General features: G+C 42.1%; 1 protein-coding gene across 2 annotated transcripts; it reads right to left on the minus strand.

Annotated features, from left to right (window-relative positions):
- Positions 1-569: 569 nt before the first annotated feature.
- LOC140135694 (uncharacterized) lies at positions 570-23,723 on the minus strand. Of its 2 annotated transcripts, XM_072157284.1 has the most exons (3): positions 11,177-23,723; positions 10,271-10,331; positions 1,649-1,748 (listed from the first exon to the last, which is right to left on the minus strand). In XM_072157284.1, the coding sequence occupies exons 1-2, from the start codon at positions 23,610-23,612 to the stop codon at positions 10,276-10,278; spliced, it is 12,492 nt and encodes a 4,163-aa protein (XP_072013385.1). In that variant the 5' UTR covers positions 23,613-23,723; the 3' UTR covers positions 1,649-1,748; positions 10,271-10,275. The 2 variants fall into 2 exon arrangements, with proteins under 2 accessions (XP_072013384.1, XP_072013385.1); XM_072157283.1 differs by lacking the exon at positions 10,271-10,331 and having other exon boundaries at positions 570-1,748.
- Positions 23,724-26,431: the final 2,708 nt, after the last annotated feature.

The raw sequence follows: 26,431 nt of genomic DNA on the forward strand, positions 1-26,431 counted from the left end.
GTTAAGAAAAAATTGGGCGACTTTTCAACATTGGCTCCCGCGACTTCCGATAGTTTCCTGTCCAATAGAAACCAATGGTAAAGAGAAAAATTGGGTGACTTTTCGATTATTTGACCCGCGATTCGGGCTGAAATCTTTTGGCAACCCTGAGGTCCTATGCTGTGATGTTGGCACAGTGGAAGTATGAGATTTGGCACAAGAGAAATGCCATGACAAAACATCTGTCTAAATGAAACCACCAGGAAATGATTTTTTTACACATTTGTACTTGGTGCATCAAAATTCTTGAAAATTATTTCTTGACACATACATGTATAACAAATGACTTTGTAATCTTTATTATATTAATATGTGCCATCAGTGACCCCCACAAAAGTATACAATTATTTTAAGTCTGTGTATACATAGCATTCCTAAAACCAAAGGATATAAGTCTACAGAATAAATAAGGTATTGCTTTTACATGAATTAACCAGCAGCAGTGTTGCCAAAACTTTTCAGTGTCAAGGCGCGGCGCATTGACTCGCCAGGCCGCGGTAAAGGATTCTCAAGTAGCCCAATTTTTAAGCTTCCAAAAAGCGCCTAATACCGGATATTTGGGCGGATTTACCCGAATTTAGAACGCAAAACACCCAATTGGGCGGAAAAGCACTTGACTTTGAAACTTCCGGTACTTACTGGGAAGTTACTGACCGATCAATAAATGGTCACAAAACCCATTGTAATTTCAATTTGGAGCTTCAAAGACTCAAAACCTTTATAAATCGGCTAAATTGAAAGGAAAATACATCAAATTAGTGCATGCTGCCTGAGACTGGCAAAAGTAGCCCAATTTTAGACAAGTAGCGGCATGCTTTTTTGAGTAGCGACAAGTGATCGCCAAGTAGCCCAATTGTGCGCCTAAGGCGCGGCGTTGGCATCACTGACCAGCAGTACTGGAAGGTGAAATTCCATTTAACTGTGTGTTCCTGTAAATCTTCATAAGGACAGGTCCTTCAAATATTGACTAAAATGTTAAATTTACCCTTGTTAGGTCACTTTTGGTCTGATCACTTGCAGCCATGTTAAAATGTGTTACAATGCACACATTTTGTCATCTGCTTCGCATACTGTCGTATCTAAAAATAATGCCTTGTGTGACTTTTTTATTATTGTTATCAAATAGTGATTATGATGAGATACACTATAAAATTAACTTAATTATATTAATTTTGAGGTATTATCATAATACAACATTCTCATTGTCCATTCATAAAAGGAAGAAGCATGCTGTAATATAAAATTACAATATGAAATACAACAATGATAATATAAATCACACAAGGCGGACTTTTGGGCTACACGTACAGTATGTGATGCAGACAACCATTTGATTTTTCAATGAACGTTCATCTGAATAACGAATCAATGATAACACCTTCTTTATGGACTCTTCCACAGACTTGGGTTCAAAGACATCACATTGGTTATAATAGGCAAACCCCCTGATGATGGAGAGCTCATTTCATCCTGTCCATCACTGGTATCACCATCCGGTGTGAGGGCGCTAGAGGCACTTGATGGAGGCTTGGTCGGTGTTGTTTCTTGTATCCTTTGCCAAGTATTAGGGCTGGGCATTTCTTGAGAAGCGGTAACATCATGGAGCGGTGAGGCATTTGATGAGTAAACGGTGGGAACGGGGTCATCACTTGTAATGGCTGGTGCGAGAAGAACTTCACCCTGCATGGTTGTACTTGGGTCTTCTGCAGCTGAAATTAATCAAAATATCAAGCGAGACAACTATTTAGTGCTATGTATTTTTTGTTCTATGAAGAGCAGCTTAAAAGCAAGAAAATTAAGTAGCTTTCATTAATTCATTTCAACAGAAAAATAATCAAAATACATAAAACAAAGGAAAGAATAAGAATGGGCTATACCAGTTGAAATCTATTCACCCCCTATGGAAGACATGACCTTAATCTCCCACACAGGTGTTGTAGATTTCAAATGGAGTCTCCCATTCATAGGAACCCCATTTGAAATTCACACCCCCTGTGTGGGAGATTAAGGTCATGTCTTCCATAGGGGTGTAAGGATTTCAATTGGAATAGCCCAATATAGACAAAATATTGGATACAACAACCAAATTAAATGAAGTTACAATGCAATTAATTCAAACTAAAAAAACAAGATCATACTCCAGAAATTCAGTTGAATAAACACAACATAAACCAATGCGTTCCTTCAGCTCGACCACTACAGAGTGCTCACGGGGAGATTATGGATGCATCAGATGCTTGGAATTATGTGCATATTGTGTGTATTCAATTGAATTTCCAAGTAGGCCTACAGAAGAATCAGACTTGTTATTCTTTCAGTGCTCAATTATAAACTCTGTGAGTGAAACTGCAAAAGAATCTTGTTAAAAAAGAAAATTACAATGAATAAATGGTGCTGTGTATTTTGTTTAAAAATGCCATTGAGTGATCAGCCTGACCAATGCACCCTAGAATGCATCAGCATTTGGATTTATCTAACAAAGACATGTACAATCTGACATTTTTTATAAGTACATAGTTTACAATCATGGAAAGAGTTCTCTGATACAATACATTGTATAGTCCAGTTTCCCCAGGAAAAAGGAATAAAACTAAAGCCACTATTCATACCAATTATCTCCAGCTGATCCCCTATTGATCTGTCAACATGGTGTGAAAAATGTGCCAACAGGCTCTATGTTTTACTAATTGCTTAATCAACTGTGGTTCATCATTTGGATAGGCTTGACTTCAGGTTGTTCTGTTTAAATAAGGCGGAAATTGTTCGGCTTTTGTTACTGCGCACTTTAATAAAGTCCCAAATCATGTTCGCGTAAATTCACATAAGCGCGCTAGTCACACATTACGCAACACACACCTAGCGTAAGCATTGCGCCCAACAGCATGCACGCCATTCTATATCAATACACAATGTGATAAAGAGTCTTATTTTTTCCACCTTATATAAGCCGAACAAACTTTAGCTGGGAGTGAAATTGACCAAAGGGGTAATTACTAGTAGTAATTGGGCTTGGTTTTATATCCTTTTCATAGCAAAATACAACTATACATCTATTCATGAAGAAGGCAAAATCAGAAACTACATTATGAATATCAGCAGTCAATGATGCAATATATAATGTCAGAATTAATTGCGATGATTTAAGATAAATTAATGAGCTACTATGATGAAATTGACTAATTAATGTGTACTAATTAATCAGTTTGTGAGCAGGTAAAATGTTTTATAGTATTCACTGAATAGCATTTAAAATACTCCAAAGAAATTCAATGCAAATCTATTAAAATAAGATATAATTTTATGCAATATCTAAATGTAGAAGATGGAAACAAATTGACTCAACACACTATGCTATCAGCTCATATTAGGCGAGAATCATTTAGTTTTTGTTACTGTGAGAGTCAATAAAGTATGAACTCCGAAGTCTATGGATTACCAATACGGATGAACTTTCATGCTAAGATTATATCACCTATACAAAAATAAATGACTGTGGAATGCATTCTATTCAACTACTAAAAGCTGATACCATGTAACCTTAGGTGCTAAAATGGAAAAATACCAAATACCAGTACCAAGGTGAAGCATAATACTGAAATGCCCTGAGCCTACGGGTGTCTCCCTATCTTTTCCAGGCTTTACCTTTTTACTAGTATATTTAAGCTTACTTCAAATTGAGTGACTTTGTCCATGCAAAGATGCGTCGCCTTTTACTGACGAACGGACATTGACCTGGAGAGTTTGTTGACCGATCGACTCAGCGCATGATCATGACGTATTGCTTCAGTATGCACAGGGCGCACATCCTGAATTGGCGTTTTCTGGCTATTTTATCTTAATGATAACCAAATTATTCCTTGTTTTATGATTAATTAATGCTAATTGCGATGTTAATTATCCCCATACTTCCCTTCTGCATGGTTGCTAATGTGTCTCTCTTTTTGGTACGCTTATTGCGGCGAAAGGTAGACGCATTTATGCACGGCCTGGTAGACGGAAAGTTGCGTCGCCCTCTCGTGGCGACGTCCCTGATTGGCTGTACTGTTGTTGAGCAGTTGTGGAGGAGGGCAGGCTTTACTTTTTGGCGCATGTTTTGGCGCCTGCCTACGTGCCTCAGCAACAGTCGGTCATCACTTTTGTTTCGAGCTTGTCATTTGAACACGTATTTTCTTTCTGTGCATCACTGTACGACTTACCATTATTTTAGTGACATGACGATTCATAATAGCGGTTTTTGTCACATAGGTTTCATATATTGTGAATAAATTGTCTTTCTTTGTGAAAACCGTATTTGATTTGTCTTTTGCTCCACTTTATGTTGAAGTTATACGTGTTAAACCGGAATCCGTACCAATACCCCGTTGGGGAAAAATCATTACACTGGTGAGCAGCGGTGAGATTTCGATGCCTTTTTTCCGAAATCATGGATGAACCATGGAGGTAGCTACCACCTCCATGGATGAACCTATCGCCGCTACCGGAGGACTTAATGGGGCGGATCTTCGTGAGGTGTTAGAACAAAGATCGGGAAGGCCGGAGGAACAAAAAAGCCGAAAAGTTCCACAAATGAGCGAAAACGCTTATAAAAGTAGGCCAAGACCTACAGGAACGAAGTTACCTTGACTTTGATTTGGAGTCTACAAGACCCAAACACACACACCCTGAGTCACCCCGTGAATCAGAGGAAGGGTTTTACCCTCACATGGCCCGTATATATCCAGTGCGGTAATGCCATATAATGAGTGTAGGTCATCAAAACCATTGATGAAACCATCAACTTATGATGGCACTACACCGCTGCCAGACTATTTGACACAGTTGAGCTAATAACCGAACTAAACAACTGGCAACAAGATGCCAAGGCCATATACCTGGCCAGTAGTTTGAGAGGAGTTGCGAGAGCAGTTTTAAGTGATCTTGATGAAAGATCAAGACACTACTATAAAGCTATAGTAGGTGCACTTGAAAGACGGTTCTGTTCTGAAAACAAAGCCGAGCTCAACAGAACGCTCCTTAAAAATAGGATGCGAAAAAAAGACGAGAGTCTCCCAGAACTGGCTCAGAACTTACGCCAGATAGCAAAATATGCATATCCAGATGCACCATTTGCCTTACAAGACAGCTTAGCCAAAGATCAGTTCCTAGATGCGCTACAAGACACAGACCTTCGCTGGAAAATTTTCCAAGCAAGGCCTAAAACCCTCGATGATGCGCTTGAAATTGCAGTCGAGTGTGAGGTTTTTAAAAAGGCCGAAAACCAAAGAGCATCAGGATTTGGTCGTGTTAGGGCGGTCGGAATGGTAGAAACATCCACCCCCGACAAAACTGAAGAGCTGTTAACCACCCTGGTTACAATGGTCCAAAAGTTGGCTATTAATCAATCAGAGAATAAGGCTGCTCAGCAAACTCAACGTGCTGGTGAGAGTACAAATAGCGGGCAAAGACCTCACAACAATTTCAACACACACAAAAGCTATACATGCTATAAGTGTGGCAAGCAAGGTCATATACAAAGATATTGCAGGGCACAGGGTGTAGGCCTACCCCAGAATGCCGCTCAGTCTACTGGTATGACATCAAATAGTTCAGAAAACCATTAGATTGGAGTAGACACCGATCTCGAGGGTCAGAGGTCGGTGGAGACAGATCTATGTAAATAATAGGCCCTATGTGAAATTCAGATTCGGGAAGCCGCCCGACAATTTTTAAGTTGTAAAAACTTAAAATCAAATGTGTAATTAACCACCTCTTCCTAAATATGGGAATTGGACAATTTCAGTTAGACATGAGTGTCAGAGATTGTGAAAAACAACTCCGATCATGCCGATAGCACATGCTGTCGAAACGTGACCGACTCATGTTGCAACAGATAAAAAGGCGGGAGAAAATAGCGTCCATGAGGCGACGCAAAAGTGCACTCCAGGGGAGTCGACGCAAAAGTGCGCTCCTGAGGAGTGCCCGCAAAATTGCATCGACCTGCTTGATCTGTGGCGACGCAGTTGTGCAGAGTCAGATGAAACACAAACCGAAAAGGTTACTCAACTACTCTGTAAATAGGCCTATAGTGATGTGTTTGCAAGCTCACCCAATGATATTGGGTTAACTAATCTGGTTGAACACCAAATTAATCTGAGTGACACAACCCCAATTAAACAACCCGCATTGGGCCTACAACACGAAAACCCAGGCGTGAAAATTTTCTGATATCATTAATTTAAAATGATAGAAAATTTTAACAAATGTGAGGAAAAGAAGAAAGCCCGAAATAGGTCTATTCCGCTTTTAAAACGGAATTGTTAAGCCTATGTGAATTCTATGGAAAAAGAAGGGTTTATTTAAATGGTGATGATTATGGCTTTAGGCCTATGGCTTTTCAATGAACAAAATGTGTTGATTTTGAAGATTCTCATTTCTGAAAATGCGTGAGACGGTTTGTGTGTTAGCCTGTAGGCGAGTTGATTGTGAGTACTGGATCCAGAAATGATAAACAGAAGCTCACAGAGAAGCTCTGTTGGATACCAGAATTAGGCCTACGTATAGCTCAAGAGCTGATGTTGGATTCGTAGGCAGTTGATTGTGAGTACTGAATCCGGAATGATAAACAGAAGTTCACAGAGAAGCTCTGTTGGATATCAGAAATAGGCTTACGTATAAAAGCTCAAGAGCTGATGAACTAGAAATCCTATAGGTGTTGCTTAAATGATTATTTGGAACATAGAGCGCTCAAAATGTTCCGGATGTCATGCGATAAAAGTGTTTGTACTTTGTAGTTCATAATGGAAAGGCTAACACGCATAACTGTTTGAGAGATGAGAAAGGTGAAATTATTAATTAATTGTAGTGATATCAAAGTGATAATAATGAAAGCATTTTTTTTAAAGCCAGAATCATCATCAATTAAAAAAAAATGTGTTAAAACATTCTTTCCTCATCTTATTGATTTAAAGAAACCAGTGAAGTTTTTCACTATGAAAATTACAAACTGGGTTTGACATTAAGGCCTAAATAGGCCTATAAATAGCACGTGATATTAAAAGAAAGACAGCTGTATAAGAACATGAAGAACCGGACAAAAATTCTCCATTGCCCATTTTGTGGGTTTGAATTGAAGTCTTTAAAGACACTTCATGTGCGTGGTTGTTTGATTATTCCGTGAAAGCAAGTCGGAATATAATTTTGTACTATTGTAGGCCTATAGGCCTACATGTATGAAAATTGATGTTGGCTTTAACGCAAAAAATTGCTTGATTGAATGAAAACGATTGAAGATGTAACCAACTTGTGAAATGGGTTGTGGCCTATATGATTGTTATGATGAACTTAGAAAGCCTGCAGGTATTGCTGAACGAACGGCCGAAATGTTCTTTATGTCATGCAGTATGTTCATCATGCAGTACAGTTTTGATTTAAGAAAGTTCTAAACTTGCTGGTCGAGTTTTATGAGAACTTAAAAAGAAATCTAATGGATAATGCAAGTTTGGTCTGTCAAATCATTCAAGCGAGGAGATGCGAATTTTTAAATCGAAAAGTTGAAGCCAAATCAAGATGTTTTAATAACCTACATTACAAAGTCAAACATAACCAAAACGCACAAGAAGTTTTGAAGTTTTCTATGAAGTTTATAGAAAAAGGCACCAAAAGCTGTCTACTTATGAAATTACGCATTTTCAGTAATGTCAACCCGAAGCGAACAGCTCCTGTACCGCTGAAATTTGGCGATTCAGAGCGAGTTTGCAACATTGATGACAACAGCTGCATGTCGCCGTGGAAAACAACAACTTGTGATGAAGAATTTGACGAAAATGTCGACGCAAAAGTGCATCGAGGCTACAAGACCCTGAATGACTGGTGAATGCTGACGCTACTGTGATAACGGAATTGGATTATGAACATTTGCTAAATCTTTGTACATGGACATCAATCAATATGGAGACCCAAAATGGATGCATTGATCATTGTTGATTGACATTTGCCATTGGATTTGGAACTGATTTCTTTTACGTTTTCGACCATGCGACGTTTGTTAAATGCTTTTTGAGTCTTTTTAAAGACTAGGGCATAAAGGCTAAGCATCAAGATCGTCCATGAAGATTATAGGACTTTTATAAACTGCATGACTGTGAATATTTTATAACTTGTATTATTGTAGGGTAAGTGTAACTCGCTCCCTTTTCTGACAAATGTTACAAATTGTATATTGATTGTTTTTGACACTTTTGGCTATTTCCTTAGGCCCGGCTGTTGTTAAAATGTTCCCTTGTATCCAAAAATTGTGATCGATTCATCTATGCCCTAGCATTCTAGGCCTAGTGGTTTTCTGGTTTTCTTTGGTTTTATCAAAATTTGTAAACAACAGCTAGCGAGTTATATTTACCCAAACTTAGGCACCGCTGACATGACAGAACTCAACGTTAGGCCTTTAGGTTGAGTTTAGGCGTAATTTTAAGATCTATTTAATTGAAATGAAAGCAAAATTACCAAATTTGTAGGCACCCAAATTTAGGCCCATTTTTCACGAACTGTTTTCGGCACTTTGTTGTTTTTACATGTACACAAATTGAAATGCATTGACAGTAAACAATTTTGAAGCTTCTTGAGTAGATGCAAATTCGCGGGGCTTTGTGCCACCGCTATTTTTGATTAATGAAATTTTATATCTTGGCCACTGTGTGAGCTACCAAAATTATTGGTTCATAATGTAAATACTTGTTTCGGTGGAAAAATTTTCAATGCATCTTTACTGTCACCAAAATTATATGCATTATAAATTATTTTAACATCATTTATTGTACAAGATTTGAGACAAATCTTTTTTTTATAGGTAGGGAGAGTGAAATGCCCTGAGCCTACGGGTGTCTCCCTATCTTTTCCAGGCTTTACCTTTTTACTTGTATATTTAAGCTTACTTCAAATTGAGTGACTTTGGCGATGCAAAAATGCGTCGCCTTTGACTGACGAACGGACATTGACCTGGAGAGTTTGTTGACCGATCGACTCGCGCATGATCATGACGTATTGCTTCAGTATGCACAGGGCGCACATCCTGAATTGGCGTTTTCTGGCTATTTTATCTTAATGATAACCAAATTATTCCTTGTTTTATGATTAATTAATGCTAATTGCGATGTTAATTATCCCCATACTTCCCTTCTGCATGGTTGCTAATGTGTCTCTCTTTTTGGTACGCTTTATTGCGGCGAAAGGTAGACGATTTATGCAACGGCCTGGTAGACGGAAAGTTATGCGCCTCTCGTGGCGGCGTCCCTGATTGGCTGTACTGTTGTTGAGCAGTTGTGGAGGAGGGCAGGCTTTACTTTTTGGCGCATGTTTTGGCGCCTGCCTACGTGCCTCAGCAACAGTCGGTCATCACTTTTGTTTCGGAGCTTGTCATTTGAACACGTACTTTTCTTTCTGTGCATCACTGTACGACTTACCATTATTTTAGTGACATGACGATTCATAATAGCGGTTTTTGTCACATAGGTTTCATATATTGTGAATAAATTGTCTTTCTTTGTGAAAACCGTATTTGATTTGTCTTTTGCTCCACTTTATGTTGAAGTTATACGTGTTAAACCGGAATCCGTACCAATACCCCGTTGGGGAAAAATCATTACAATACATTGTAGATAATGTTTATGCAAATAGTTCTTGAAATGAATTTCATTCCACTGCAAACAAGTGGAACAGAGATGAAGTGCGATGAAACTTCAAAAATTAGTATTTTGAATTATATTGGCCCTTTTTTGGCATAGTTTCAAATACATCTCACCTTCAGCTGGTTTCATACTTTCTGCCGCTTGCTGCTGAGCGGCGTGACACTGCATCATGCTGCTTGCATTCTTCTGCAAATGGAGCGGCACACCACTGAGCGGCATGACTCTGAAAGCCATTGTTGCCACTCAGCACCGCTCCAAAATCGTATTTTGTTGTCATACGTCATAGCGGCAATGCTCAGAGTTGACATGAATTCAACTCTCAGCGATGCTGTCGCTTGGGCAAAGCAGTAGAGTGATTGATATATCGGCTTGCCGCTGATCACCGCTAGCATTTCTGGTGCGACTGCAAAGTGAAGTAAAATCATCCTCAGAGCAGCAAAGCAGCACGAAAGCATGAAACCAGCATTAGACAACAACTCATCTTGGACTTGCATACAGTTATTCCAAAGGAGATGTATTTCCAACTTTGCCAAAAAAAGGTAGCAACACACTAACATTGACAATTTACATACCAATACTACTGAGTAAGATCTATTGCATATAATAGGCCTACTTGTTCATCACTTGCACATGCTGAAAATAAACAGTTTAGTTGGATCACAAGTCATGCAGATATGTTGATTGACGATGGTGGCATCTAAAATTGGGATTCTAGCTAGCATTTGGTGACATGACAAGGGTATAACACAACATCAACCATCTGGGGTCTATTTTACCGGATTAAAACATGTTGTTAGCTCTGACACATTGCACATGAACATGCTGATGCATATAATTAATGTTTCATTAAGTGGCTTTGGGATTGACAAGCAAATGAAGTTATAAAAAGGAGCTCATCATAAATTTACAATCAGCAACTTCATAACTTAAAGAAGGGTTATTTAAAATACACCATTTAAAATGCTTGCAAAACAGACCCCTGGCAATTATGATTTAAGTCACAATGGTTTTAAACATATCGACTGCTCAGTGCCAGAAGTAGGTAAGTGCAATAACTGCCATGCATAAATGAGCATAATATATTTGTGTAAATTGCCAAATGTTCACATGGCAGCTATTGCACTTACCCACTTCTGGCACTGAGCAGTCGACAAACATGGGAGCATGGGAGGGGCTGACAAATGTTAATTATTTTTCCAAGCAACAAATGATTAACACAAACAGGGTAGTGACATGCATGATGCACATATATTAATAGCATTTATTGCAACCATTTCTCCTTGTTTTGGGAGGGTTTTCTACACTTGCAGGTGTCTTTTGTAAGTGCATGATATGATTTATTGAGCAAAAACATCCCAAAACAAGTTGAAAATGAATCAAAATGTGTAAATTTTGGTGACATAAAAACCTGAATTCAGGTTTATAAACCTGAAAATGCTTATGCCTAAAAAACAAATGTTAGTGGAAATTCCTCTTACCAGTTGCAGCATCAGGCACGGCTTCCCCGTGTTCAAGGTCAGCATCAGCTGCATCCCCATCATCTCTTTGTGCACGTCCCTTCAGCAGCAACCTCTGCAGAACACCTGCTTCATCAGAGTCTTCACCTGGACCAACGTCGTCTGCTACCTCTAAGAGTTCTTCATTGTCTGCTGACAACATATTATCATCTGTCTCTAATTCTGCATCTGGATACCTTAAAGTTCTTGCTGTAGAAGGCTTCTCAGACCCCTCACCTGCCTTCTTCTCAGAAGACCAATTGAATGCCATATCCCAGATGTTTCTTTCGCTTTTCTTGGAGCGACTCATAACACCAGGATTCACATTGGCATCGGTTACGACTCCTATTGTTACACTTGGTCCACTTTTACCTTCTGCACTAGCACTATCTTCATCTTCATTGGCTTCATTGGGGTTCAATGGTTTCACTAAACTCACCGGTTTCTGCATCACAGTTGCAATGCCGCTGGAAGCCTCTGGCTCATCAATATGTGATAGCACAGCTTCGTGTTCACCCGCCTCCTCAGCAAGCATTTCTTCCTCAAGAAGCCTGGCTTCCTCATCGTCATCACCAGTCATCTCTTCATCTTCCTCGGTAACATCTTCTTCATCTCCCATCATTTCCTCCTCTTCTTCAGCCAACATCTCCGCTTCCAGCAAAGCAGCTTCTTCTTCATCATCCATACTGCTTTCTTGACTTTCTTCCTGCACGCGACTACCGGCACTCAAATCCATTGCAACATCTTCACTTGCCATCGTGCTGTAATTACTCATCAGTTTTGCAACTGGAGGTGCTGGTTCCTGCTGTCTATTCTTACTTGAACTACTTAGATCTAATGGTTTGCTCAGATCTAGTGGCATATCATTGACTGCTGCAGCTGGTGCAGTGTATTGTGAAACTGGAGGGGGTCTGTGAGGATTTGCAAAACTTGAAGATGCAACTTGTTTGTGTTGCCTTGGTGCTGACGACACACGTCTTCTTGCTAACGGTTCTTGCGGTAGGTATTCAGAAGCTGAAGGATACACAACATGATGTTTCTCAATGTGTGCTATGACCAAACTTCTCTGCACCGAGGCATAATCGCACAATTTACATTTGAATGGTTTCTCTCCAATGTGAACTCTGACATGATTTTTAGCGTTGGTCAGGTCACGCGATGTCTGCTCGCAAAAAGGACACAAATACCGCCCATTTTCCGGATCACGTTGCAGATTTAAACTTCTCTCAATCTTTCCAGGTTCAAAGGTGAACAATTTAGAAATAGCATCTGTATCATTGGGTTGAACTCTGACCTTTCTGAACTGTGGAGTCGGGTTAAAATCTATGTGGCCACGCCTATTGATTGACACAACAGATCTACGTGCATGTTGATCAGGAGTCACACTACGTGCATGTTGATCAGGAGTCACACTTGGAGCAAGACCTAATGCTTGTGTGACTGCAGCTTTCCTCGGATCTACTTTTCGCTGTTGCTGCATCTGCTGCTGCTGCTGGTGGCGCTGTTGTTGAGCCACATCAGGCACATGTTCCTCAGCATTCTGATGTTGGCGATCTATATGCCACAAAATCGTAGATCGTTCGTTGGCGCAATAGCTACACAGTTTACATTTGTATGGTTTCTCTCCTGTGTGAGTGCATACATGCCTTTTTGCTCCTGTAAGTGATGTCATTGTTCTTCTACAAAACGGACATTTGTACCTTCCGGTGCCCTCTTCCTGCTGGAACTCTATACTCTTCAAGATCTTTCCTGCCTTAAATGAGTACAAAACTGACAAACCAGTACCTTTGCCGTGTCTCACCATAACATGCTTCTTCATCACACCTTCATAAGCTGATGCAAACTTGCAACTTGAGCAACAGTATGGCTTCTCTCCTGAGTGCATCCTGATATGTTCCAGAGTCCTAGCAGCAGAGTGACAAATTTTTGCGCAGTAGTGGCATCTCACCTTCCCTTCTGCGTTGAGTCTATGAAGCAGTTCCTGCTCTGATTGGCTTGGTTTGTATTCATATCCAGATGTATCATCAGGAACGGAATTGCCTGGAGTTGGTACTTTCAAAACTGAAGACGTGCTTGGTTGGTTGTGGTGCGTTTGCTGCGGAGAAGGCAATTTTCTAGCTAATTTATGTTGGCTTTCTGGTACACGACGCAGCACTAATTTGGTACTCTCTTTCGATTCCACCGTGAAATTAGTTCTGCCTTGTTGTGGAGAAATTTGCATAGGAGGAAGATTGGGCATTTGTGCTTGTTGCTCTTCTGCAATATCGTCTTTTAATTGCGTGATTTGTTTCTTGTGCGACATCTCCAGATGATGAACCATTGAGCTTTTATCGACTGCGCCAAAACCGCATAAATGACAGCGGTAAGGTTTCTCGCCAGTATGGATACACATGTGGCGCTTCACTTTTGCCGATTCCGGCCAAGATTTCTCACAAAATGGACACTGGTAGTGACCGGTCTGGTCATCTTTACGTAAATCAATGCTCTTCTCTATATCCCCTATCTTGAAGGTGAAAAACTGCGCTAGTTGTTGAGCACTCAATTCATGCTTGAGAGACACGTGTCGTGAGATACAGCCTTCATAGGCAGACTTAAAGTTGCACACAAGACATCGATAGGGCTTTGTTCCTGTGTGCTTCCTGACGTGTTCCATGGTTCGTGATATTGAACTGAATTTATGGGCACAGTGAGGGCACTGCAATGTGTTGGATGCTTGAAGACTTTTCAGCAATGCAATTTCTGCTGGGGTTTCTTCGTAGATATACTTGGGTCCTTTTGGTTGGGTTGAGGGCGTTCTCTGTGGTGGTGAGTGAAGCTGAGGCTGTTGAGGGAGCCCTCTATGAACAGGTGGAGTACTTACAGCAGGTGGCTGAGAAGTAAGAATGTTATGAATAATTGGGCTACTGGCTGCATCTAAGGAGCTCTTCAATGGCTGAATAACAGGGATTGGCTCTGGGTGTTGTATTCTAGGTGGTGATCTTGGTGGATTCGTCATTGCTAATGCTATTTGTCGGGTGCTCTTTTGGCCTTTTGCATTTCTTATTCTGTGCAAGGAAAACAAATGCCGTCTCAACGCTGATATGTGAGCAGATTGGAATGGACAGCGAGTGCAGTAATATGGTTTATCGCCGATATGACCTCGTATGTGAGCTCGCATGTTGTTGATTATCCGAAGCTCTTTACTGCAGAACACGCAAACGTAAGAACCTGTGTTGGTCCGTGATAACTCCACGTGTCTCTCTGTGTCGCTTGGTGCAAAGAGAAAATCACACTTGGGTGGCTTTTGCCGGGGACCAACACCACCTTGTACCACAGGGCCGACACTACTTTGTGCCACAGGGCTGTCACTATTTTGTGCCATGGCACTACTTTGTGCTACAAGGCTGGCATTATCTGGTAGAAGCGATAGGCTGGTGTTGCTTTCCTTTGCCTTTGATTTATTGCTCAACTGCTCGGCCTTTAATTTGTGTCGTTTGATCAAATGTTCTCGCATCCATGAGAAGTTAGCGCACTTAAACGTACAATGTTTGCACTGATAAGGAGTCTCCCCTGTGTGTGTTCTCACATGGGCTCTTACAACGCTCTTCTTCTTGTGCTGATGTGGACAATATGGACATTGGTATACACCTGTTTCAGATTTATGAAATGAAAGGCCCTTTTCTGCTTCACCCCATGTTAATATGTAGTGAAGCCCCTCTGATTGCCTGACTTGATCTTGCACTGCATGTTCTCCATCTTGATGTCCATGTCTGCCATCTTCTATTGTTGGTTCTTTGGATAACTCTGGTGGCGTTTCTCTGCCTGCTTGACTGACTACACCACTCCACAACTTTGCTTTTGGCTGCCACTTGTCATGTTTCTTTATCAGATGCTTTCTCATTGCAGAATAATCAGCAGCACTGTATGGACAATAGTTGCACTGGAATGGCTTATCTCCTGTGTGTGTTCTCACGTGAGCCATGACGATTGCGAGGGCGCCATACTCATACACACAATACGGACATTGGTATTTACCCTTCACGGTACGTTGCAATCGCAAACTTTTTTCCAACAGACTTCTGGTGAAGGTATACCCTTCTGTAGGAGATTCTTCAACCATAGGTGGTTCTTCCTCATCATCCAATCTGATTTTCTTTGCATCGTTGTCTTGTCCAGGTGACCCGTCTGGTCTGTGCGGCATCGACTTATGCGCTTGGATGAGATGGGTTCGGATGGACGAGAAATTAGCGGTTGTGAAATCACAGTGACAGCAGAAATATGGTTTCTCTCCGGTATGCTTTCTAATGTGATTCCGAACGACGTTCTTCAATTTGTGTTTATGTGGACATATTGGGCACATGAAGACCCCACTGCTATCCTGTTTCAAAACCAACTCACTTTCAGCTTTCGAAGGTCTATATTCATATCCCTTCTTCCACATTGGTTCATGTGCTGATTTCGCCGCACCTGAACCAGTACTAGATTCGTCCATCATCTTCCTCTTTACTCCTTTCTCTTCATCTAAACTTGCCTCATCTATAACCAGACTGCCTTCTTCATCATCATCCTCCATCATTGCATCTTCATCTTCATACTCCTCTTTCTCTTCAGCTTGATCAGATTCGTCGACTCGATCAAGTACGGGTACGCTCTTTCCCATCACCTCGTCTTGATGATTATATTTAATGTGCGTTACCACCCTGGACTGTTGAGCCCCTTTGTACGGACATAACAAACATCGATATGGCTTCTCTCCTGTATGAGTTCTATAATGAACTCGGGCACCGTTGCTCCTTTTTGACGTACTGCCACAAATAGGGCATTCGAATAATCCGCTTGCAGTATTGCGTATTGGCTTGAAATTGCTAGTTTTGGACGGCACAAAGGTGAAAAGACTGCGGAATTTATCGACCATTACTTCATTTGAAGATGGATTTATCGTCTTCAGAACTGTCTTCGGTACTTCTTCGCATTGTTTTGGTCCACTCTTGGGTCGGTGTATCTTGTGCACAAGCAGTAGATGTTGACGGATGTTGGGAAAGCGAGCAGATTTGAAGTCGCAATGCATACAGTGATATGGCATTTCACCTGTGTGATTCCGCCAATGCGTCTGCATCACAATGATGTCTCGGAATTGTTTAGTGCAGTGAGGACAATCAAACGAACCACTGGCATTTGATTTGAAGAAACTCTTTTCTTCTTCACTTTGTTTAAAGATGTAATCAGGTTCACCTGATCTCTCAGGAGGAGGTTGACTTGGTGATACATCTTCCATCTCATTCTTGACAGTTTCCTGGAGGTTATTACTCTCTTCTTCATCCTGTTGTCCATCTGTCTTTTCAAGTGCATCTTGATCCATTTTGTCTGTCTCTTTCTTAGTACCATTGACAGATGACTCTTCATCAATGCCACTGTCTGCTTTGTCTTCCATTTGTTCCTGATCTCTATTCTCAGCAGCTTCAGCTTCTCTTTTCTCTGAACCATCTCCAGGTACCTGTTGCTCTGCATCATTTGAATCCTCCATAGGGGCACTATCATTTTCAAGCTTCCCAGCATCTCCATTCTCTGATGATTTAGGAATCGGTGTGGTTTCATTGTTAGCCTTATCTTTGTGATCTATTGTTTCCGTAATCATTCCTTCAGCACCATCTATTTCCAGCCTTCCAACAGTTTTACTATCACTGCCTGATTGCTCATTGGCTTCCTCACATGTTGTATTTTCCAAGGTCTTAGTTTTATCATTGACTTCCAGGTCATCCATAGGTTTATCACTCTCATTGTTATTCTCACAAGATGGAGCATTTGACAATGGGACATTGTTGTTGGATTGTTCTCCAACTTTGCTTTCTTTGTTTGATTCCTCACTATTGACAACTTCATCCACCTCCATTGTATCAGATCCCTCTTTAACCATCTTGTCTTCTACCTTCTCAACTGTGGCTTCCTCTGATTGTTCACCGCCATTCTTTGTTTCAATTGACTTTGCTTCAACACTTTCTGATGCTGCCTGTGCGAGTCTCTCACTATCTTTCATTGTACTTATCTTGTTACCTTCCTCATCAATTCCTGACAACTTCTGATCATCTTCTACCTCTGCCTTATTAACTGGTTTCCCACCAGACTTGGATTTGTTCTTCTTGATTTTGTGCTGACGTTGAGCGTGCAGTATCACAGACCATTTCATCGTCGCCATGTAGCTACACTTTCGACATCGGAATGGTTTCTCTCCAGTATGACATCTAATGTGTTTCTTTGCGACGGTCAAATCTCGACATCTCTTGGGACAATAAGGACAAACGTACGCCCCACTTGGTTCCTGATCCAAACGAAGACTTCTTTCGATCTTTCCTACCTTGAACTTGTACAGCTTCTCATGTGCTCGAGATATTTTCCTATGCCGACTCAGTACGTGTGTTCGCATTGATCCATCGTGGGCAGATCGAAATTCGCAATGGATGCATTTGTATGGTTTCGCTCCAGTATGTAGCAGCAGGTGATTCTTGATCTTTGAGACGTGACGACTCTTCATAACTCTGTCACAGTACAGACACTTGTAGCCACCAGTTGCAGGGTCGATGCAATACATATTCTCTGTCTCAATTTTGTCGCATGTAAAATCAATGCCTAATTTTGGTCCGTCGTATGTCTTGTTTGTTTTAACAGTCTGTTCATCAAGCTTGAAGGAAGCATCATCATCGCTCGGAGCAAATGAGTTATTTGAAGACCCTTCACTTATAGGAAGATTCTCATCACTAAGTTTGAACTTCTTTCGAGGAACTTCACTTTCAGTAGGTAGAGTTACGGGAAGAATACCAGTTCCACCAGTACCCCTGTTGCCATGGACACGTTCAATATGTACCAATATCGCTCTGGTATTGGCTCCTTTAAATTTGCAAAGTTTGCATCGATATGGAGTCTCACCAGTGTGCATCCTAACATGGCTTTTTGCCAAATTGACATCTCGAAATGTTTTCCCGCAGAACGGACACATGAAACGATCTGTCGTCGGATGTTTGCGAAGCTCCATTCTTCTTTCGATCTTTCCAACATGAAACGTGTATAATTTCTCCTTCTCTTTCGCATTCCTGCCATGTTGTAACAGCACATGGTTTCTGATCGCCCTGTCGTACGCTGATCTAGTGCTGCACCTCGTACATGCATATGGTTTGGCCCCCGTATGTTGCCTCATATGTTCTATAGTACGTACAGCATTGGCACAGCGTTTGCCGCATGTAAGACACTTGTAAATCCTACTCTGTTGTATCTTCTCCAGCTGAATTTCTTCCGATTCGAGACGATCCATCGTGAAATCCACGCCCAACTTTGGTACGTAATGTTCCTGGTTTGACGCATCGCCATGTTCCTGCTGTATGGATTCATCGATGGAAGCATCTTCGGTTTCTTCTACAGGATCAGGTTCTTCTTGATGTAACCCTTGAGCTTCAAGGTAGTCAGCATGTTTGGCTTTAAGATGGAAGACAATTCTACTTTGTTGTGCTCCTCTGTATTCACAAAGTCGACATCTATACGGTTTCTCTCCTGTATGAAGCCTTTCATGTATCTGGATAACATAATGATGCTTTGATTCCTTCGGACAGTAATTGCACTTGTAAGCTCGCGTCAATGGGTTACGCTTAAAAGTCTGGCCCTTACGATCTTTCTTACTAGTAGTCTCTTTAACGACATCAAACAAGTGTCTGTAGCGATCCACTTCATACTTCTCTTCGCTTTGTGGCGACCTCTTGACAATCTGTGGTTTGGGCACACTTTTCCGACTGCTTGACTGTGGTTCCTGAGGTTTAGGCTTCAAGTATGGCTCCAGCCACTCTGTGTCCACAGCGGTGGTAGATTTCAGATCTTCTTCTTGCTTTAATTTATGTATAACGATAAGATGCTTACGGATCGAGTCATAGTGGGCGCTTTGGAAGTCGCAGTGACAGCAGTAGTAAGGTTTTTCACCGGTGTGTGTCCTCACATGAGCTCTCATCACATCAATATTACCTAAGACTTTGCTACAATCTGGACATTGATATTTCCCTGTTGAACTACACCTGTGAAGAATCAACCTCTTCTCCATCTCACTTTGTATGTACTTGAAGTGGCCATCCCAAGACACTTTACCGGCTGCCAAGAAACGCTTCGGAGATGACCTCTTTTCGTCGACGAGGACAGGTCTGTAGACATCGGCTAATCCACCCAGATTTGAAGGACTATTGGATTTCATAGTATCTATGCAACTTTCCAATGTTGGTGGGAGACTTCTCTCTCTCTCTCCTGCTACGACTCCTTTATACTGATTAGGTACGGCGACTTTGTGTAGATTTTTGATGTGCGTTCGGATGACGAATCGGTACGCCGAGTTGAACTTGCAATGTAGACATTGGTAGGGGCGGTCACCTGTGTGTTTACGAATGTGCGCTTTGATTTTATCGACACTCGTAAGTTCTTGCGGGCAAAACGGGCATTTGTACTGTCCGCTTGTCGTTGATCTTTCAACTACTCTATCCTTTTCTTGTTGTGTGGGAGTGTATGTGAAATCACCAGTTACATTACCCTGTGGCAGTGATGGCTTCTGCATCATTTTATACTTCGGCATCATCGAAGGCGTCTTCCCTTCGATTTTGGACAAATCTAAACCATCTTCCCCACCAGGTGAGGGTTCAGGTTGAAGTGATGGTGGACCATCCTCCTCTATGATGGGCGGCGCCATATATTGTGGAACCAACGTAGCGCTTTGATCTTCTTCATTGAAAGTCCATGCCATTTCCGGGGTTTCGCTATCCACATCCGATGACTTATTCTCGTAACCATTATCCTGTGGTTCTTTTTTCATTTTGACTTGCGTAGGTGCTGATGTTTGCTGTTCAAGAGCTTGTATCTCTGAGAGAGTTGCATTAGCCTCCAATTCCTCATCCCCTTCAAGCTCTATCCCATTCGATTTATGAGCCGTTGCAGACGCCCACGCTCCTCCAGTTTCATGCATTGTTCTGACATGATTCCTCATAGACGTATCATAAGCAGACCTAAAACTGCAATACCTACAGTGATACGGCTTTGCACCGCTATGTGTTCGCATGTGTTGTAAGGTACGAATCGGCGACGAACATTGCTTACCGCATTGTGGGCACTGACAGCTACCAGAACTTTGCAATTCCTGCCACGACAACTTCTCATCTTCATTTGCATCGAAAAGAAATCCTGAATCCGTATCTGGATTCATATTAGTTGGGATCTTACTTGGATTATCAAGCTGAAGATCATCGATATTAGACATTTCTTCTTCCTGGCTAGGGACGTTTTTCACAGCGCCCTCTTGCACCTGCTGTGTCCATGGCCCTTCTTGATCCTCTGAATCCTGCGCCATTCTTGGTCGTTGTATTTTGTGGACTTGCACCACATGCTTTCGCAAGACTGAATAGTGAGCAGACTTGTAATCACAATGGCAGCAGTGATAAGCTTTCTCGCCTTTGTGAAGCCTGATATGAGCTCTCATCGTTCTAGTGTTAGTCATCTGCTTGTTACATATAGGACACTCGTACATCTGTGAATCTACTGAACGCTGTAACACTAATTCCTTATCCACGTCACTTGGAACATATAAGAAATCTGCATCTTTTACCGCTACTTGCCCTACAGGTGGGACTACCGGCGGAGGACTTGCTGCTGCGTATTGTTGTAAATCTTCCTCCATGTTCCCCAAATTAGGCCGTTTCTTAGATGCCATTTGATCTTCCAATGCCTGCTGTTCCTCCCAGTCATCTTCATCGTCGTCCTGCTCTTCCATACGTCCTTCGCTACCAACATTACCCTCGTACACACTGGGCTGTGTTGCTGTACTTGCTGCCTCACTCTGACTGTACGTACTAGTGATCTGCTTGTGATGTCCTGTAACATGTAGTCTTATGGAGATATTATGGATGGCTTTGAAGGGGCATAATTTGCAGCTGTACGGTTTCTCACCTGTGTGGACGCAAAGATGCTTTCTGGCGCTGTTCAGACTACTTGATTTCTTGTTACAGTATGTGCACATGTATAACCCATCTTGATCCCTCTGAAAAGTATGCCTCAAAGCAATGCTACCCATGGTGTAGGTATACCACTTCTTCAGCTCATCCGAGTCGTTACCGTGTTGGATCTTCATGTGATTCCGCATAGCGCCACCGTGCGCCGACCGATGCTCGCAAAACGGGCATTGATACTGCTTGTCGCCAGAATGAGTGTTGATGTGTTCTCTACACTGGCTCGACGTCATGAATTCCTTACGGCACTCAGAGCAATAGTACAGCCCAGTTTTGGCGCTACGACACACAACTATGCCATCCCCAACGGTTTCTGATAGAGGTAGTTTGACGGCGGTCGGGGCTGGAGGTTTCATGGTCTCCTTTGGAATGAGAGTAAGGCCTTCGTTTGCAGCTAAGATGTGCTTATGATTCGTCTGCAGATGTTGCGTCACAAGCCACTGTCTGGTTGCTTTATATTCACACAATTTGCATTCATATGGTTTTTCACCTGTGTGTCTCATCGTGTGAATCTCAACGGTGTACAGCTGCTTTGATTCCATCGTACAGAAATGACATTTAAATCGTCCCGTTCGTGGATTTCGTTTCGGCGGGAATTTCTTTGGTCCTGTCTTTCTGACACCAACATACTTCAGATAAATTTCTTTTGGTATTTGTGCTGCTGATATCACTCTCTGCTGCTGATGTTGCGGTTGATGCTGCTGTTGGCGCTGTAGCGGTGGTGGTGGTGGTGGAAGTGCTAGAGGCGGCGGTTCATGATCTTCGGATCGTCTGGGATGGGTAATCATGTGTACCTTCTGAATGTGATTTCTAATTGATTTTATATGTGCCGATGCGAAAGTACAGTGGTTACAGTAGTAGGCTTTGTCTCCGGTATGTCCTCTGATGTGGGCCTTGATCGTTTCTGAAGAGCTAAACTGACGACCGCAGTATGGGCATTCAAAACAACCTGTTTTCTCTTGTCTTTTGAGATCGGAGGTTATTTCTCTCTCACTTGGCTGAAACCTGAAATCACTTTTGATTGCAGTCATACCAGTTTGATGTCCTGCGGTAGTCAAAGTTGCTGGTGCTGCCGCTGCTGAAGGAATATTCATCTGCATCTCCCCAGAAGGACTCTCCATCCCATCATTTCCATCTGCACCAGTTGACAACTGTTTTGGGTTCTTGAGGCTATGTCTTCCGCTCAAATGTTGCTTCATGACAAACTTATAAGCCGATTTGAAATTACAGTGGAGACAGATGTAAGGCTTATCCCCAGAATGGGTTCGTAAATGAGTCACAATCTTTCCAAGATTTGGCACTTTCTTCTTGCAATGTAAACAGCTGTACAGACCCGTCCTTGGTGAGGGTAGAATAACACGCTTCTGTTCCTCTTCACTCGGGTTGAACATGTAATCTGCTTCCTGCTTAGAAGATGCCATATCAGGACCTTTGGGCGACTCGTAATCTGCATGTGATTTGGAAGAAGTCGCAAGATCAAGTGGAGAATCATAGTTCTTGTTGGCTTCTGGAGACATTACCCGTTGTGGAGTTCCACCGGAGGAGCTCCTATTCAACTGCGAATCTTCACTCTCAGCGGGTGGCAAGTTTCCGATGCCTTCTTCACGCTGTCTCGCTTCGAGGATAAGCTTATGTACGCAGGTGATGTGTCGTACGATGTTCGTCCACTGCGATCCTTTATACTCGCATATAAGACAAGCATACGGTTTCTCTCCTGTGTGCGTCCTAGTATGAACCTGTGCTTCTGTGTGATAATTGAATTGTTTCCCACAGAAATTGCAATGGAATAGCTTGGTCACAGGATCCTTTTTCGATTTGAATTTTTTCAGCTCGTCTGATTTGTTCACTGTGTAGAAGTTTCGATAGAACGCGGTTAAGGATCGGTCTCGTCCTGTAAAAGGTACCATTGACTTTTTTACAGCTGATGATGATCCTAGTGGCTTTACTGGTTTGAACTTCACAGTTTGAGTTGGTTTCAGCGGATTACTAGGAAAACCGACATTCTTGAATTTCACCATCAGTTTTGGTGCACCACTCTGCTTCTTGGATTTAGGTAGCAGAGTAACATCCCCAGGCATGACTGGTCGCTTCAATTTATGCACTTTCATGAGATGTCTTTTGATGGCAGCAAAGTGAGCCGACTTCTGATCGCAATGACAGCAGAGGTAAGGCTTCTCGCCTGTATGCCCTCTTATATGAGCTCTCATGTTCTCTAATCCTTGAAGCCATCGACTACAGAATGGACACTGGCATGGTCCCGATGGGGTTGGACGGTACAATTTACGGTTCTTCTCTGTGTCGGTTGGCCTGAAGACACAATCAGCTTTCTGTCCTTCTTTCTGAATACTGTAGTCACTGAGGTTATCATCCTCTAAGCTTTCATCATCTTGAGTGGTATCTTTCCAAACCAGAACCAGCATCTACACCCATGTTGGCCACCATCTCATCAAAGCTGACTCCATCTGGACCTTTGACATTGGTATCTGTATCATCTGGAGGTTCCTGCTTGATGACAATCTGCTCCATACTCCCTTCAGCAGCAGTACTTTCTATGGCATCTGGTGGAGCAGCACTTGCCGCACTGACTTGCTCTCTTTGGGCATCAATAAGTTCATCATCACCCTTGGGTTCAAAGACCTTATGTATACCTTTCATGTGCGTTTGGATGACGAATTTGTACGCCGTTTTGAAGTCGCAGTGACAACAATGGAATGGTTTTGATCCGGTATGTGTGCGTATATGGGTGATCATCTTTTTCCTATTTGACATAAATTTCTTGCAATGGGGGCACTTGAACCTTCCCCCTCCAACTGACTCAATGACTTGATTCATCTCAAAATCACTCGGTCTAAAAACAAAATCAAACTGGCCTTCTGGATAACTTGGAGTTGCTTTCTCTACACTAGCTGAAGGTAATTGTTCCGGAGTTGGAGGTTTTGACGTCGTATATGCTGAATCACTCTCTTGTGCTTCGCTAAAAGATGAAGGTTCACCATCAAGCTCAGACTCCTTGATTTCATCCAGTTGGTCCTCGGCGCCACCAGGATGCTTTGGCGTTTGAATGTTATGTCGCTTTAGCAAATGTCTATACATGACGAAACTATACGCCGATTTGAAATCACAATGCATACATAGATACGGTTTCTCACCTGTATGTTTCAGCACATGCGTCTCAATTTTTTTCAACCCGTAAAACTGACTACTGCAGAATGTACATTCAAACATTCCCGTAGTGGCGCAACGTTTTGGCTCGAAAGTTCTCATCCTCTCCGTTGGCTCATAGAGGTAATCTGGTCTTCCTGGTTGACTAGATCCTTGCTCAGCAACAGCAGCTTGACTTAGGAAATCGGCTCTTTGCACCATACTTGGCCCTGATAAATCATGGTCATCATCATCGTCCATGTCGGGTAGGTCTACGAATGCATCATCATTAGCAGCTTCGGGGTTATTTGGATCTTTAGGCTTTTTCGATGCATCCTGCGGCTCACCGTACATAACGTCTTTATGCTGATTACGGATATGGCGTTTCATGTTGGGATTCTGAGAGCTTTTATAATCACACAACACACATTCGTACGGTTTCTCCCCCGTGTGAGATCTAATGTGAACCACGGCTTTTCCGTAAGAACTAAACGTGCCCTTGCATATTCGACACTGCGCACGCCCTGAGAGTGGATCCCGTGTCGGAATGTATTTCTTCTCTCTCGGTTTAACCCTCTTTGCAACTTTGAAGAAATTATTGATGAAACCATCATGAGTCCCTTCAGAGTACGGTCTTTCCTCCATATCTAAACCAGCTTCACCAATAGCTTCAAAATCTCCATCTGACAATCCCTTTGCTTCAGGAGACACGGTTACTTTCTTTGGTTCCTTTCGTACCGGAGTTACTCGTACTTTAGATGGTATTTGTACCTTTCCAGGTGCTACCAAAGGTGTTTTATGATCTGAACCCGCTATGGGTCTCTTCACGTGATGTACTCTGACGACATGTTTCCGAATGGAAGCAATGTGAGCCGATACAAAATCACAATGACAACACAAATATGGTTTATCTCCTGAATGTGTCCGGATATGAGCTAATATGATCTCCAATTCACGCATCTTCTTTCCGCAAGTTGGGCACTCATACTGCTTATCTTTTCCCTTCTGCAAGTCAAGCTGTTTCTCCGCATCGCTGGGAGCAAATATGTAGTTCACTTGGGCATTCCTTGGCGATGTAATCTTGCCTTTGCCTTTACCTTTGTATGCTGACCTTACCTCTGTCGTTAGATTTCTCCTGTCCATCCATGTCTCCCAGTCTGGATCATTATCTCCTCCTTCTTGACTTCCCTCTTCAACAGTTTCATCCAAACTATCCTCATCTTTGTAGACCAACTTTGGAGGAGGAGGAGGAGGAGGAGGAGGAGGAGGAGGATCAATTGGTTCTTCAGGGATAGATGGGGCAAAATAGTCCACAGGGTCCAAATCAACATTCTCATCAACTTCCTCGTGAAACTCGGAATCATCTTTGTTGGACGTCTGTTCTTCATCACCTTCCTCTGGCTCTTTCTTTTCACTCTCTTCAGGCTTGACTTCTCCCTCTTCCCTCAATTCTGGCGGTTCTTCATCGGCATCATCAGACTCATCGGCGCCATCTAGCGATACTCGATGAGTATTCTTGAGATGACGAATGACATGAGAACTCTGTCCGGCAATAAAGGTGCAAAGACGACATTTGTAAGGCTTTTCACCTGTGTGGGACCTTGTGTGGATCACAACCGTTTTGTATGAATACGATTCCAGCTTACAAAAGTGGCATTTATACAACCCTGTTGTTACATTCCTTTTTGGTTTACTTTCCTCTTCTTTGTCACTCTTGTTTACAGTGTAAAAATCTGCATAAGATGGTCCTTCAGATTGCTTTGGAGCCGATGTTGATGATTCTTTCTTTGGTTGCTTTTTAACAACTTTTGGCTGAGTATTCTCGCTGGGTGTCTTCGGTTCCACCGGCTCTTGTTTGATTTTAAGTTTAACTGGTTTCTTTGAGGTTGTTTTAGTAGATGTCTTTGGTAATTCAGTAGCTTTGGAATTTGTGACCATTACTGGTTTAGAGGGAGGCCTTTTGGATGTCAATCTGATGTTAGTCTGTATGGTATTCTCAGGTCTTTTAGCGTGCTTGATGCCGTGAACATTCAACAGATGCTTACGCATGGCTGCATCATGAGCTGAGCCAAAATCGCAATGACAACAGTAGTAGGCC

Source organism: Amphiura filiformis, chromosome 16, assembly GCF_039555335.1.
Source record: "Amphiura filiformis chromosome 16, Afil_fr2py, whole genome shotgun sequence".
Lineage (NCBI taxonomy): Eukaryota > Metazoa > Echinodermata > Ophiuroidea > Amphilepidida > Amphiuridae > Amphiura > Amphiura filiformis.

Bases quoted from the DNA above. Each gene is read 5' to 3' on its own strand.
- LOC140135694 (XM_072157283.1), bottom strand. From the start codon at position 23,612: ATGCTGGTTCTGGTTTGGAAAGATACCACTCAAGATGATGAAAGCTTA. The intron at 1,749-11,176 runs GTAAGAGGAATT...GATTAATTTCAG, and splicing joins CGTGCCTGATGCTGCAACTG to CTGCAGAAGACCCAAGTACA.